This window comes from Polypterus senegalus, chromosome 7, assembly GCF_016835505.1.
Source record: "Polypterus senegalus isolate Bchr_013 chromosome 7, ASM1683550v1, whole genome shotgun sequence".
Lineage (NCBI taxonomy): Eukaryota > Metazoa > Chordata > Cladistia > Polypteriformes > Polypteridae > Polypterus > Polypterus senegalus.
In genome coordinates, this window is record NC_053160.1 from 60,304,721 (window position 1) to 60,320,186 (window position 15,466).

The 15,466-nt window shown below is 34.5% G+C and overlaps 1 protein-coding gene across 1 annotated transcript in view; it reads right to left on the bottom strand.

Annotated features, from left to right (window-relative positions):
- Window positions 1-15,466, bottom strand: part of zswim6 (zinc finger, SWIM-type containing 6) — a 225,317-nt gene that overhangs the window by 20,572 nt on the left and 189,279 nt on the right. Inside the window, exons 9-10 of the mRNA XM_039758708.1 lie at window positions 6,356-6,616; window positions 4,362-4,497 (exon numbers count right to left, since the gene is read on the bottom strand). Coding sequence (XP_039614642.1) covers window positions 4,362-4,497; window positions 6,356-6,616 — 397 coding nt within the window. The remainder of the gene's footprint in view (window positions 1-4,361; window positions 4,498-6,355; window positions 6,617-15,466) is intronic.

Below are 15,466 nucleotides of genomic sequence, written 5' to 3' on the forward strand. Positions count from 1 at the left end.
GTAAAAATTTGCTATTGGCGAATAACAGTGTCAGCAAAAGATTTAATGCTGAGAGCGATGTGAGGCCGAAGTAGTAAGCTGAAAGTATTTCGCTAGACGATCAAGCAATGAAAAGAATAAATGTAGCAGTAAACAACAGCTAGCAGGTAGCTCTACTCAGTATTGAACTGAAATTGGTTAAATACTGCAGAGAGAGAAATTTATCACCACACCATAGCATTCTGCTTATATGGCCTAGGGGTCACACAATTTCAGCACTAGGGATTCTATTTATTTATATACAATTTATACACACACACACACACACACACAAACACATACATACAGCTATAGATATAATGTATACACACATATATTCTTTAAGTTACAAAAACAGAAAATAAGAGTTGTCATTACCTTTCATTCATGAAAGAAAAAGGTATTGCAAAACAAAATAGCTTGACTGCACAGACAGCTTACACACCATTGCTTTAAAAACTTTTGTTAAAAAATTGAGCATTAAGAAAGCAGACAGTATTCACAGAGGGTATACTGAAAACAGGGTTAACACAGTTAGTAGAAAGGCAATGCATTTCAAATGAAACCACTAGGATTGTCAGGATACTAAAATTAAGAAATTCAATAATACTAAGAAAATTATTTTCAATATCCAAAATAGTACATAATGTAACTCAATAAAAAATGTATTTAAATAATTTGTAATTCTGTATGCATTAAAATCTTTACTTTGGTGAAAACAAATAGAAATTGTACTTTTTAAAGTGCAAGAATAACTAATTACAATAGTTGTCAATAGCCTTGGTGTTAACTTTATGTGCATTTCAGCTGATCCCAAAATCTACAGTTCCTATCTAGCCGCGGTCATGATCGTATACAGATTTTAATTTTGAGCTGGTTTCTCCAACAGTATAATGAAACTGGGCGGTCATCAAATTGAAATCACTGCTGGGCTGAGCAGCGCTTTTCGTGACATAGCTCAAAGAAAAATGCACCACGCTGTTGCATTCATGCAGACCTCATTCATAAGGCAGCCATCACAGCCAAGCAAATCCAGTCAACTTTCACTTTAATCACCATTCCACAATTAAGTTTCTACTGCAATACGCAGAGTTTATGAGTGCATAGAGCAATAGCGCCACTGTTCATGTAATTGAGCACTGAAAAGTTATATAGTAAATGTAATGAAATACAATTTTAAAATTACAAGAAATAAAAGAAAGTAACATCCTATGGCCAGCACATTTCATGGTAAAGGTTTAAAAATTGAGGGGCAATTAAGCCCTGGTGCTAAAGAGTATTGCACCTGGATGAACAGTGCAGAATAAAATTGGACTGCAAGGAAAAAGAATTGTAGTACCCTTTCTTAATGGAAACAAAACAAAGCAAAACATTTTTAATCTGTAAAAAACAACAAACATTATCCCTGCTTCAAATGCAGGAGCTAACAGGCTTATATTAATTAACGTTTCTGTAATTTAAAAATAATATGCTATAAGAAATGGGGCTGCAACTCTAGCCATGCATATTGGTATCCTACAAGGCTCAATTATCAAAAGCCAAAGAAAACCAGAAGTTCATTCATAACATCGAATGTACAGTACAATTGTTACTATGAAAAATGAGCATTGAAACATGTTTGAAAATGTTTCGGTCAATATCTATAGATATTTTGATACTTTCGACATCCCTGCAAAATACATTATGCCAATTTTTGTATTTAAAATTAAATGACTTAAAAAAACATTTTTTTTTAAAAGAAATAAGCAATATTGGGGAAAAGAAAAACTCTACAAAAAACATTTCTTTTGTGACACCAACACACTGAAGGGTGAAAAGATCTTTTAGAAGTGCAGAGTACTACTTTTTGACAGCTAGCCTCATATATTCTGTTGGCCCACTAAAACACATCTTGGAAACAGAAAACCACTGGTCTTTTTATGTCCATTTAGCAGATGCATACTGTATAAGCTAAAATGGTGGCCCAGTGTGTAGCGCTGCTGCCTCGCAGTTAGGAGACCTGGGTTTGCTTCCTGCGTGGAGTTTGCATGTTCTCCTCATGTCTGCGTGGGGTTTCTCCCACAGTCCAAAGACATGCAGGTTAGGTGCATTGGCGTTTCTAAATTGTCCCTAGTGTGTGCGTGTATGCCCTGCGGTGGGCTGGTGCCCTGCCTAGTTTTGTTTCCTGCCTTGTGCACGGTGTTGGCTGGGATTGGCTGCAGCAGACCCCCATGACCCTGCAGTTAGGATAAAGCAGATTGGATAATAGATGGATATAAGCTAAAACATTGAATACAAAAACCAAATTAATCCAAATTTGTTTCCTATATCTTCCCTAGTTATGACCATAACAGGAGGCCTGACCATGTTAAATTTAAGGTGACAAGCAAGTAATTGTCATCTGTATGCAGTTCATATGTAACTAGAAAAAAATGATGACAGCACTGCAGTGACCAAATTACAAGTCACTGTGGCATACAATACTATATCATAAAAAATATATCAGAAAAGTCTATTTGAGGAGAACACTCAAAGGTGTGGATTAATTACAAAAGTCAGTGAAAGCGAACAATGATTAATTAAGGATGGACAGCTTTAATTCATGTCTGTCAAAATCTGAAGGAGACTTGGACAGTTTCTCATAAGGAATATTTGATTTTTTTTTTAAAAAAACATAAAATAGGACATCCTTTTCATACTATGATTAGGACTCCTCCAGTTGAATAAAAGTTTGTTAACATGCCATCTGTGTGGTGTAACATACAATGGATTGCTCATGAAGCATTTGTATTCCATCAGAGGATTGTAGAATAGTTAAGGGGACTGTAACACATTGCTGATCAGTGGACAGATCACAGCATCCCAGAATTCTGGGTACCTTACTGGATGAAACACAGGAAGCAAAACTGGTGACGTCAAAACATACCATTATTTGTGGTGCAATTTCCTATATAATTAAACTTTTCTATTGTATAAAATTCTCCATTTTAAATTACAGACCATGTATATTCTAAGAAGTGTTGTTGTGGAACACCGTTTAGAACTGAGAGGAAACACTGCTAAAGACGCGGATTTAATTCTGAGTCCCATCACTGTCTGTATGAAATTTATACATTCTCTCAGTGTTTATGAGAATTTCCTCACATATACTACTACATAAGCTGATATGATTTCTCCACAACACTACCACTAAACTAGCATTACACAGTATGAGTGAATGTGGGTTCTTTCATGAGTGTGTTCTGTGATAAAATTGTGCCCAATCCAACTGTTTCCTTTGCTGTCTGGATTGACTTGTGTGTTTCCATGCATCTGCATAGTGGTCAAAGCAGGTGAACAAAATAATCCATAAATGTTTTTTTTCCAATGAGCCATAAAAAAAAAAACTATAATCTGTATACTGTATGAATATTATTGCCATCAATTTCAAACATGAAAACAAAAAAAAAAAAACAGACAATTGAATTACACATATTTAATTTGGTTTAACTTACCACATAATTACAAAATATAATTTTTATTGGCTAAATTTACAGCTATGATATACTGCATGTACACTCTTATCTATGGAATGACCTGCAGCATTATATCATGTCCCTTCCAACACTTTCCACCCCAAATCTAAGCATTTTAGTTGCGATAAGGTCCAACTGCGATAAATCAGTACAGCAGTTTTCTGTTACTATTATGCTTACTTTCTTATTTATTCTAAAAAATTATGGTGCAGTTATGTTTCCTCTTGTAAATTACTAGCTAGATTTACAGTTTATAATGTATAATATTTTGTGTTAACAAAAAGGAATGCCCAAATACTAACAAATATGAGACACACAGACACATCTATATATGAATACCTGAACAAAGGAACAAAATACATAATGCAGGTTTGTATATTTTTACATGTTGCTAGTTCCTGTACTTGCTTAATAATGAGTTTTAGAGCAGAAAAAGACATATCTGTTCAAATCTGTGGCAGTTCTGGAGGCCCTGAATTAAATCCAAAGCGGCATATTCATTATTCACACATTTTCTAAAATCTCATTTTCAAAGCCAATGAATTATTTAGCAAGGTTTCAGCAGAGGCAGCTTTGTGATTAAAAACTGCCCCCAAATAGTTCCCTTGAATAAGGATTTCAGATGAAAAGTATTCCCCTTTACAAAATTAAAAGTGGCTGCTTTGATAGGCCGAATTAAAAAAAAAAAACCTTTTAACATAATAATGTAAATACCTCATGCATCAGTCCCTACTGGGTTTGCTGTGACTTAAATGATGAAAATGTGCAACCTTTAGTCAAACCAACTAAGCATGTGCAACCATATTCGGACCATTTTTGTCTTCCTATTTTGGATGTGCAAATACTTACCGCATTGCTCTCAGTGCAATTTTGTATGCCAGTTCAGCATCATGAGGTAGGAGAGAGGTGAAAAGATACTTGGCAAAGGTGTGCATTGGAACGCTCTCTCTGTATATGAGCTCCCCAAGACCACTGTATGGACCACCTAGGTTCAAAGAAAAAGACATACAAATACAACCAAATATCAATTAACATCAGGAAACTCTACTACAAGTGTAGTAAAGAGTACAATGTTGTACACTGTAGTATTCTAATACTGGGAAAAGCACCATAAGTAATGTTTCTAACGGTGGTTTGTGATGACGAGATTTTGTGTGTCTAGATGGGACACATGCCTGTCCTAAAAGGTACAAACATACTGTACTGTACATACACATACACACTAATGCCATTGAGTTTATCCATTACCAGACTCATTGGGATTTAGTGAAAAACTGGAGCAACAAGAGAAAAACTACCCAGAAATTGGGACATTTGTAATAGAGGGACAGCATGCAAGCTCTACATAGACATGAAAATTGTCAATTGAACCATACAGCCAAAAGGTAAGAGCAAAATGACAAACAACTCAGTGAAAGGATAATTATTTAAAAAGCAACAATCCATAAAAAAAAAAAAAATGTCTCCGACAGAAAGTTCCTAATGATCACAAAACGACTGACATTTCCGAACTGCAGGTGTGCTTAAGCAGAAAGATCATTTTTAGTGTTTTGAAACTTTGGGACTGTGAGAAGTTAGAAGAATTAACCACCCCAACCCCATGCTACTACTGTATGCTCTGAAGTATAGGTGTCTTATACTAGTTTGTTCTTTTTTTGCTCTGGGTAACATTTTTTTTTCTTGAATCTTCATCTTGCAGTGTCATCCGAACTGCTTTGTAAAGGGCATTAAGAATAAAAGGCACTATGTCCAATATAGTTTCACTGGATTCACTAGAGCTGTTACGTAGCACAGTGACACCACTGGGAAGAGAAAGGAAGAGTTACAGAATAGTGTGAACTGTGTATATGCAAAAAAAGATAAGCTAATCAAAGTAGTTTTTTTTTCCAAAGTTTCACCCACTAATTCAAAGTAATTTTAAAGTAATTTTTAGGAAGCAATTTTTCCACCTTAGAAGTGCAACATGCACTCAGTGACCGGGTAATTTTCAAACATTTTTTATTCACAGTATTTATCTTCCAACAATCTGACGATGACTGTCTAAGTGGGCCACTACCTAAAACACTGCAAAAAAGCACTAAACATGAGTTTGCAAAGCAGCTCAAGTTATCCCATTATTAAGACCTAACTGAAAAATGAGTTGAACAGTGCACATTTATACAGATATCCAACTTTAAAGTCATTATACGAGAACATGGTAAATGTGTATGTGTGTGTGTGTGTGTGTGTGTTTTTGGTCGCTTTGTAATAAATGCCAGGTTGGCCCCAAACACTGAGGACTACCCAGGCACTCACTCAGATCCTAATGCTCTAAAAACACTGGTCTAAGTAGAGAACTTTATTTTGAGACCAGATAAACCACAGTTTGATTTGAAGACGAGTGGAATGATTTTTGACACTTTCTTGTTAAATAAACTGAAATACTCAGAACCATATGCACATCCTTCCCTATAATTATATTTTGTATTGAATGTGCCATGTCTGACGACCACATCAGAAAGCTACCACAGAATTCCACATTGCTGTCAGTCTTTGCTCAAGGGAGATTCTGCATTGAATAAGCATGGGAACCTAATTATTCCTTGACCCCAAGTGTGTGGTCCTTTCAAGCTGGGGATGACAGATTTTGGCAAAGAAATCTAAGAAAGGCATAGCTTCATGTTTGCAGACGCCAGCCAGCAAGCCCTGCAGAATGCCAGACTGTCAAATTTAGCAACACCACTCGATACCCAACGTTAAAACTCTGCCAGATTCTAGCATCATGTTTTGCTGTACCCATTTCCAACAACAGTTTCCTAGTAGCTAAACAACAAAGGCAGGTGTAGAACAATTTGTTAATTTACCTTCTAAAAGGAAGACTGCTTGTTTCCGGAATATTTTAACTAGTGTGTCATCCAAGTCAATTTCCTGCAATTTGCTAATGAGCTGTTCTTCATTACGACACACCTTCTCCTGGGCATATAACCCATCTGGCATGATCCGCTGTTGACCCAGCCCTATCAAGGCGATCTCCACGGCCAGTGTCAGGTAGGATTCGCCCTCTTCCAGGAAACGATGGACTGGAAAGTGCTGGTACTCTAAAGACTTTGGCTGTCCCATAGTTTCTAAATGATAAAAACAAATAAATACATGAATGCACTGCCACGATAAAAATATAATTTTAAAATAGCTGTCCCAAAAACACCTTAATTAGCAGTATAAGTTGGCATAAAGTGCTATATGTGCAATTTCTCTGGCTGACCCTCTTAATTTCTCGAGGGCAAAATAACTTTTGGAAATACTGCAGAGTCTCAGGTCTAAGTTCCCCATTTGACTAACATATAGAGTAGCCCGGAGCAAGTCACTTTGGCTGCCTATTGTTGTATTAGGAGAGTACATTTATATTTAATACTATACAAAGTACTTTCTTTATCTGCGCCCCTCACCCCCTAGATATCATGGGAAGGTGTTTAACACAGTGGTGATAAATCGGATTTGCAAGTGTGCCTATTTTAATTTTTCTTATGTACTCCTAATGTTTTTATTTTTTTAATGTACGAATAATAGTGTGGTTTGATAATCAAAACTACTAGAAAGCCTAAAATTTCCATACTTTTAATTTACAAAAAATATTCAGTTTAAAGCTTGAATATCATGCGTGTCAGAGATGGAGAATTTCACCCCAGGGTAACAACAAATGGGTAGTTTTATTGGCTTTGGAGAATGTCAGTGTGGGGTTTATAAACACTAACTTGATCACCAAGCTCAAACCAATTTATCTACTCTGTGCATGTACTAAAATGTATTCATTTACTGTCTCTGTCTAGTAATTGAAAAATTAACACTGCCTAAAACCAATAGTTAAATAATCTCATCTCATTACATCATTGTCATGCCAATTCATGAATACTTATATAATTCAGGATATTTTTTATTTGCACAAACTCTTCAAATATGCTTTTATAACACTGCATTTTTCAAATATGCTTATTCAGAGAATCACCTTGTCAGATTTGTGACTTATGCTGGTATGAGGCTGCATCAGTGTATGGAGGAGACATTAGCTCGATAATAGCAGTGACAGAAGAGTAATATTTAAGTCAAATTAACTCAGATTACAAATGTCACAAACTCCTGATGCTTTAGTTCTCACAACCTTTCTCTCCTTTTTTTTTTACATTTGTACAAACTTTAAGAGTACCTTTATAAATAAAAGGTATTGTTATTAAATTGAATTTGTCAGTTTAAGATTATTATACCTGTAAATCTGCTTTTATTTTGTTGTTTTCATGCAGTCTCACATAAAATTTCCAACAATTCTATTACTTATGCCTGAGTACTAACTAATCCAGAAATTGCCACAGGAGTAGAAAGCAATAATTACTCATAACTGGAGGGTGTGCCCTGTTCGCTCTCATTCAATCCAGATATGCATCATTTGGGCTGTCACCACGTTTGCCCCATTTTACATGTTACAGTAATGAACATTAGTTTGATTTCAAAGGGAGACGAATAGGCTCCTGCTTCAAGCGATGCAGAACTGGATAAGTTGGTCATAAAATTAATGGGTGGTTGGATGCACATGTGCCATATTCATTATAAGCAAAGAATGAATGGAAAATGTCTGTTTATTTATCAATGCTATGTATGGTTTTGTATTGAAAGGTGACAGATCATGGTCAAAAACAACTACAACTGACAGCCGATTAGTCACATTATTGTGTTCTCAAAACAAGAATATTTTGGATGTTTGTTTGTTTTTTTTTATTTCTGAACCAATTACATAAATGGAGAAAACTATTAATAATTAAATCTTTTTGCCTTGAAAAAACAACTAAGTGTTTTTATACTTATTGAGGTGTAACTGCCACTGCAACACCTTTTCACTCACTCTTTTGTGCAGTGGGGTTCTTTTACTCTCAATCTCCCTTTTTATTTGCCCAGCATTGCTCAGTGTTTCCACCATGCAACTCCTTACATACTGTACATACTAAAGGTTGAGAGCCACTGCACTGAAGAATTTGCTTCATATGAAAAAAAAAAACAGTGGTATAGTAAAAGTAAAAACAAATAACATGAACACAACAGATGAGTAATGGATCATATGGAAAGCAGGAAGAAATCCACATATTAAATTATATTTAAAATTTTATATTTTTTATTAAGATACAATGCTAAGCAGTACTATTACTGGTGTAACAGTCTTAATTAACATTGCTTATTATCTTTACAAGATCATTGATTCAATAGTGATGACGGTGTGTCTTTGAGGTCAACATGAAAATTGTAATTGTTTTTTAAACGTTCAGAAGGTAGTGACATAGACTGGGGTGTCGTCTCCCATGGTCTCTCTCTTTCATTTAACTTATTATTATTAGAAGGTCTGAGTGATGTTCTCTGTCAGCTAAGATCAATTCCAGATTGCCACTTACAGGCTGGAGCTAAATGAAAGGAAAAATGGAGTTATACCTAAAGAGAACCACTGACAACAGATGGTGTAAATTCAGATAGAAATGAGTAAACAAGGAAGATAATGCACAACAGGAAAAACATAATAGGTAAATGGAACCTACACAGCACCCCTTGATGTTTATGTATGCAGAAGTTTTCTTTCCTTTAGTTCATTCCAAGTGATCATACCTATAAAATAATTGGACACCATGTCTGATTTAAACTTGTTCTTGAAATGTTAATACACACACATACACACAGCCACTTTGGTGAACTCTCCTAATGGAATAATGAATCTATGTATTTATTTTCATTTATTTTATTATTTATTTTATTGCTGTTTGTGTATATATCTAAATTTTAGCTATTTTTATATATTGTTGCTTTTATGAGATGTCATATCAAATGTCATTGTGCGTAATTATAATGACAAAAAAGAAAACTATCCTCAGTTATATGAAAAAGTAAGTACACCCCATGAAATGTTTTTTCTTTGAAACATATGTGAACATATCAAGATTTCATGTTCATTTAAACGTTATCTTTAAATAAAGATGATGCAATTAAAAAATATGAAAGTATGATTTTGAATAATTTATTCAATGAAAATGAACATATCCATAATTTCTGTCTGTGGAACAAGAAAACACACCTATTGCTCTCTTTGGCAGAAACAACCTCAAGTAATCATTTGCTAAAACTGACTACCAGTTTCTGACATTGACCGGGTGAACGTTTTTCCCACTACTTGGTGTGAAATTCTTTTAGCTGTGTGATGTTTGAGGGGTGTATTGCATGTATTGCTTATTTCAAATCCCCTCTACAGCATGTTGATGGGATTCAGATCCAGACTTTAACATGGCCATTCCAGAACTCCTCATTTTGGTCTTTCCAGCCATTCATTGGTGGATTTAGTGCTATATGAAGGATCATATTGCAAGGTCCACTTTCGGTTGAGCTTCAGTCTTTTGACAGATGGCCTTACATTATCCTACAGCACCCTCTGATGCAATAATTTATAGCTGAATCCAAGATATTAAGCTGCCTAGGCCATGATGCAATAATGGAAATCCCAAACCATAACATTTGCAACACCAGGATTTACAGTTGGTATCAAGTTCTTCTCGTCAAATGCTGTCTTTGGTTTTACCCAAACATGTCTTTTGGTACTGTGACCAAATAACTAATGTCTTATCTGTCCAGAGCACATTATGAAAGAAGTCCTGGTCTTTGCTTAGGTGTTCATGGGCAAACTTTAGTATTATCTCGATGTTCTTTCTGGACATTCAAGATTTCCGCCTGGGACATCCACCCAAGTAGATCCAAATAGTGCAGTCTGTTCCTAATGGTAGACTCATGCACTTTGACATCAAAAGCTAGAAGGTTGTGCTTTCAGCATCTTGCATTCAACTTTTGGGCTGAACTTGGCCTGGGCAAGTTAGAAGTTGTTTGAAATCTTCACTTTTAGATGATCTTCTAGACAGTGGAATGGTTGATATCTGTGTTTTTTTTTTTTTGGATCTTTTTAAATCTCTTACCAGGCTCATTGCCAGTATTTTCTGTAAATTGTACATTTACATATTAATGAATTGATTAATTGCCCCCATTAATATTTGAGCATCTTTTCTTTCCAACTTCAGTTGAAAATCAGACTCAATGAAGGGGAGAAATGTTGCTGCTTCACAGAAGTTCACCTCCAGCTTGAGGATACACCATCTGTAATTATTTTATACCATTAAACCCATTTGCAAACTCTTATCAAATAAATAGTTTATAGGATTTTAACTATCTATAGTGCATTTATCAGCATTCAAGGATATACTATCATTGCTATTATTTGACATACAAGAAACAGAACGAATGACTATAATAAATTAAAAACGTGCATAGCTTTCAGATAAGAAAGGGGATAACAATGCCCCTATTAAGCCTTCCACATACATGCTCTGCCTGCTGCTCCATTTCAGAGCCAGCATGTGCCTATTTTAGCAGAAAAAGGTGAAAAGAAAGAATTAGTCAATCTGTTAATTGTAAGGTGCATACAAAAAAAAATTATAGAGAGTATTCTAACTTCACATAAAGTCATCTAACACTGAAATCAAAACTATATTACTGTATATGAGTATTTACTCATTTGTATTATAGGATATTTTTGAGGAAATGGAGAAGGGAGAAAATACAATCTACTCCAGCATTGTCAGTAACATTCTATACGTGACACACACAAAAATGGCTAAAGTTTGCAGGTATTACTGGAAATAAAATAAGATTTTGTCTCACAAAAGGAAAATATATTTCTCATTTACACATTTTCCTTCTAGTCGGAGTTCTTTGAATTCAACTCAAAAATAAAGAGGTTCCAGCTAAATACACTGTTTAAGGGTAGGCTAATCTAGTGGATTCATAAATTCATTAATTATACATTTTTGTGAATAAATCAAGATATCAACCAAAATGTTTTACGTATTGTTTCAGCAGATTGACAGCTGTTTTAAATGAGGACATTTAATAAAAAACCCGAAAAAATAGAAAAGACTATGCTTAGTAAAGGCATCCATAAATCAAATACCTATAGCCACTTTTTTAAGTGAAGCATTTGTTTGTTTGTGTTTGTTTCTATTATGATTCGGTCCCTTTTAAAAAAATAATTTATGCATCTTTTTTGCCGTTAAGGTTTTGACTTATGCTGAGCTTGATTCTGCAGTTTGAAAAAATTATTCAAAACTTGCTTACGGTTCTTTGTATATTTTCATGTCTTTTTTTGTGTTAGGGTTGTGATCCGTACGTCTTTTGTTACCATGGTTACCAACTGGGAGCAAATAGGAGTGTGTCATCTTTGAGTGACGGTTTAAATGGTCACCACAGTGCACTCTGAGGGTCATCCAAGATTGATTTAAATTAAGTTAGTGTGCGGTTTACTTTGCTTTATTTTTGACCTTTAATATAATGACTTCTCGCTTTGATTTTTTTCAACTGCATCATTTGGTTTCTCATTTAGTCTTTGGCAAAAGGTAGGATGATTTTTTGTTGTGAACTTTAACCTGGTTTTTGACTATGCTTCGATTCCTATTTAAAGAAATCTTTGTGCCTTGTCACTTTAAAGGCACAACAGTTTCACTGCTCTGTGTGCTACTAAGAATATAATATCAAAACAAATGAAACAGCTGTAACAATGATGCATGCATCCATTAGTCAGTGATTAGGGAGGGAAGATATTTTTTGAAAGAATATTCCATCCAAAAAAAAATAACGTTTTTATCTGTTGTTTATCCCATATTTGTAGTGATGACCAAGATAAACTTTTTATCTTGTGTTTTAATAGCGAATAGATATCACAATGAGGGTCAGCAGTAAACAATATTAAAATGCCCAAGAATAATCTCATGTAACTCATCTCCACATATCATTTATTCTGTCATGTGCTCACAACACATGCATTTTTTGCTAATACACTGTTAAATAAATATTTTCAAAAAAATCAGAGTAGTACATGAACAGGAAGTGTGTTTAAACAGGATATAGCTTTTGAATTGAAGACAGGACTTTTCATAAACAAAAGAGGGGGAGAGGCAGATCTTTGCTGATTTTACATTAAACGTATGAGTCAAATGTTGAAATGTACTGAGATGTCATCATCTTATTAAGCAAAGTCAATGTCTATTGTCTGTCAGTATTCTGAATACTGGTGTCACACAGCAGCATTTTAACCTAAATTGGAATTGCTTTCTAAGTTTCTGTATACAATACGCCAGATTGTTGGAATATGAAGGTACAAACAAACAGGAAAAAGTAAAACTGTAATCGCTATTGCAGTTATGTATAATGTTTAATGGAAACCTGTAATACGGTAAGAAATCAAAATGCATTATAAGCAAGACTATTCTGAAACAGTTTTAATTCTAACTGTAAATACTTAACAACTTGGCACCTTTAATGTGTGTGGTGTGTGTGCGTACTAGTAGCAAGTTTCCAAAGTAAATACTGTAGGTACAGAAAAGATAGCACTTACAGCTGTGTTTTCTGTGCTAGGGTGTAAAGCAGTTTTACAGCAGGACAAAATCTAGTTACGTAAACCCAGTTTTATTAGATAAAGTGCTTTGGTTCATTGAAGTTAAAATAATGTCTACATTTTATATGAAGGTATGTTAATTATTCATCCTCAAAGATTGAAAGTGACAATAAAAAGATCAACAGTGCTTCAAAGTATAACCTGAGTAGTACACTCAGTAATAAACAAAAAGATAGAAATGTTAAGATTCCAAAAGAAAATGGGAGAAACAAACAGAATGTTCCCAAAGACTAAACAGAACTTAACACGTTCTGTACAAATAAAAAATACAGAATTTATGAAGTAGTATAACAGACTAGAAATGTTACTTAATACTTTCAGGACATACCTATGAAAAGGAACATTGTGACAAAAACATATGAGACTAAGAATAATGCTAACTGTTGCTGGAATAAAGTTCATGGCCATATAGGTATCTCAGACTATGTAAAAACTGAATGAGTGTGGAGTTACTGCTGTTACTCTTTCTGCCCACAAAGCTGAGCCTCACTGCGTAATTAAAAAGTGAGTATGTAAATGTATTAGATTTACTCCACTCAAGCACCAAAGACCTATCAGAGCAGGTATGAAGAAAAAAATAAGGAGCCAACATATAGTTCATGAGTAGAAAAATACTAACATTAACACAGACCACATTATACACTTGACTTCTAAGGGTTTATAACCGTATGTTCAAAGTAAAGCTAGGACGTCCAACTGACAGAAGGACAGAAAAATTAATTATTATCATTTTGAACCATCACACCCTACTTTAAAGAACAAAGATTATACCCTATTATTAAATATACAAACTAAGTACAATAGAATCAACCTAACAATTATAACAAAAGGAAAACCTGCAACAAGAAACAGCAGGAAAAGCATACCTGATAAATATCAACAGCAATTATTAAATAAAGCTTTAGAAATCAAACACAATAAAAATGATAAAGGATACATAGAAAAAAAGTGGCAAGGTTAAGTTAAATTACTTCAAAGCAAACCCTTGGCAGGGTTTATTCTGCTCCTTGCCAAAATGATTCTTCTCTTTATTGGTTTTATGGTTAAAAAAAAAACCCAAAGTGCCCAGTTTTACAGAAAGGTTGATGAAACACAACAAAGCTTACCTTCCCTTTATATAGTGTGCCTTCTCAACATGCTTCCACTAGGGGACAACAGCAATGTAATATCTAATTATGGACCTAATAGGATTCCTACCTCTTGCTTGGGACCAGTCATATATAATTATGTATAAGCAGCTGGAGAACAATGAAGTTGAAGTGGAAGACCCCTTCTTGCACATGCAAAATCAGCCAACACAAGAGAAGGGATACAGAAAATAAAAAGGTGTAGAGACAAGTCATTTCCCCACAATGCTAGTTACAGATTGTTTGATGTCTTCAGTTTCTTGTTTTAAATTGTGCTCTCCCTCATATTAACAATAACCTGTGTGTTTACAATATTTTTTTAAATCTCATTTACTTTGTTATTTGACATATTTGAAGACCAAAAACGTGGTTGCGTGTAAAATCAGTATAAAAACAGATGTTGTGAATACTTTAACAAATAATTATAGTCACAATGTATTACACACAAAGCTAGACACTGAGCAATACTAGTGTTATACTATATATGTTATAATAATATCACATCCATGAAAATAGTTTTAAAGCATTCAACAAGTTTACTACCTCTAATCACAAATTTACAACATGAAGGAATACTTATAGAGAAGGGAGGTTAAAGGAAAACTAAGCTCACAATTAAATGGGTAGAGCCAAATGTTGTGGTGCTGATCAGGGGAGAAATAATTGGTTATAATCAAACAAATGGCCTAGGGCAGAGCTCTATATACAAATTTCATTATTTTAACAAAATCTTGATTCTTACCATAGGAGAGTATGTCTTTAACTGATGAGGTTGTACTCCATTTGTTCCAGGAGAGGGAAAATTTTAAATAATGCTTCCTAAAACTAATTTTCAAAGGGATAGCTAAATGCCTTTAATGTAAAAAAGGAGCAGGAGTTAAGTACAATTAAATGATCTTGTACCTCACCTCTATGTGTAAAACAGCAGCTGAAACACATCTGTTTTACTTCTGAGAAGATAAGCAGTGTTTCATTTAGGGAGGAACTGAGAGAATGTTGTCCACAGCAACCCTTTGTCCCCTTGGCCCACAACCAATATCTGCATCTTCTTTCAGATGACAGTATGTGTAACTTTGACAAAACTGTTTTGTTTACTTCTGTTCCATGTTATATCTGGATAGAAATTTAAGCAAATTATGCAGTCATTTTGAGGAAGGGCTTCAAAATACTTTCAGATTAGTGCAAAGTAAAAATTGCATTAACCTCACATCTTTCATAAATCTCCCATTAATTATGTTATTCAAGCTGATAAAAGAGAGGGATTGCTCACGTCTTAATTGGGGCCTTTAACTTTATTCCATTGGGCTTGGCTGCCACTGGTTCAAGGC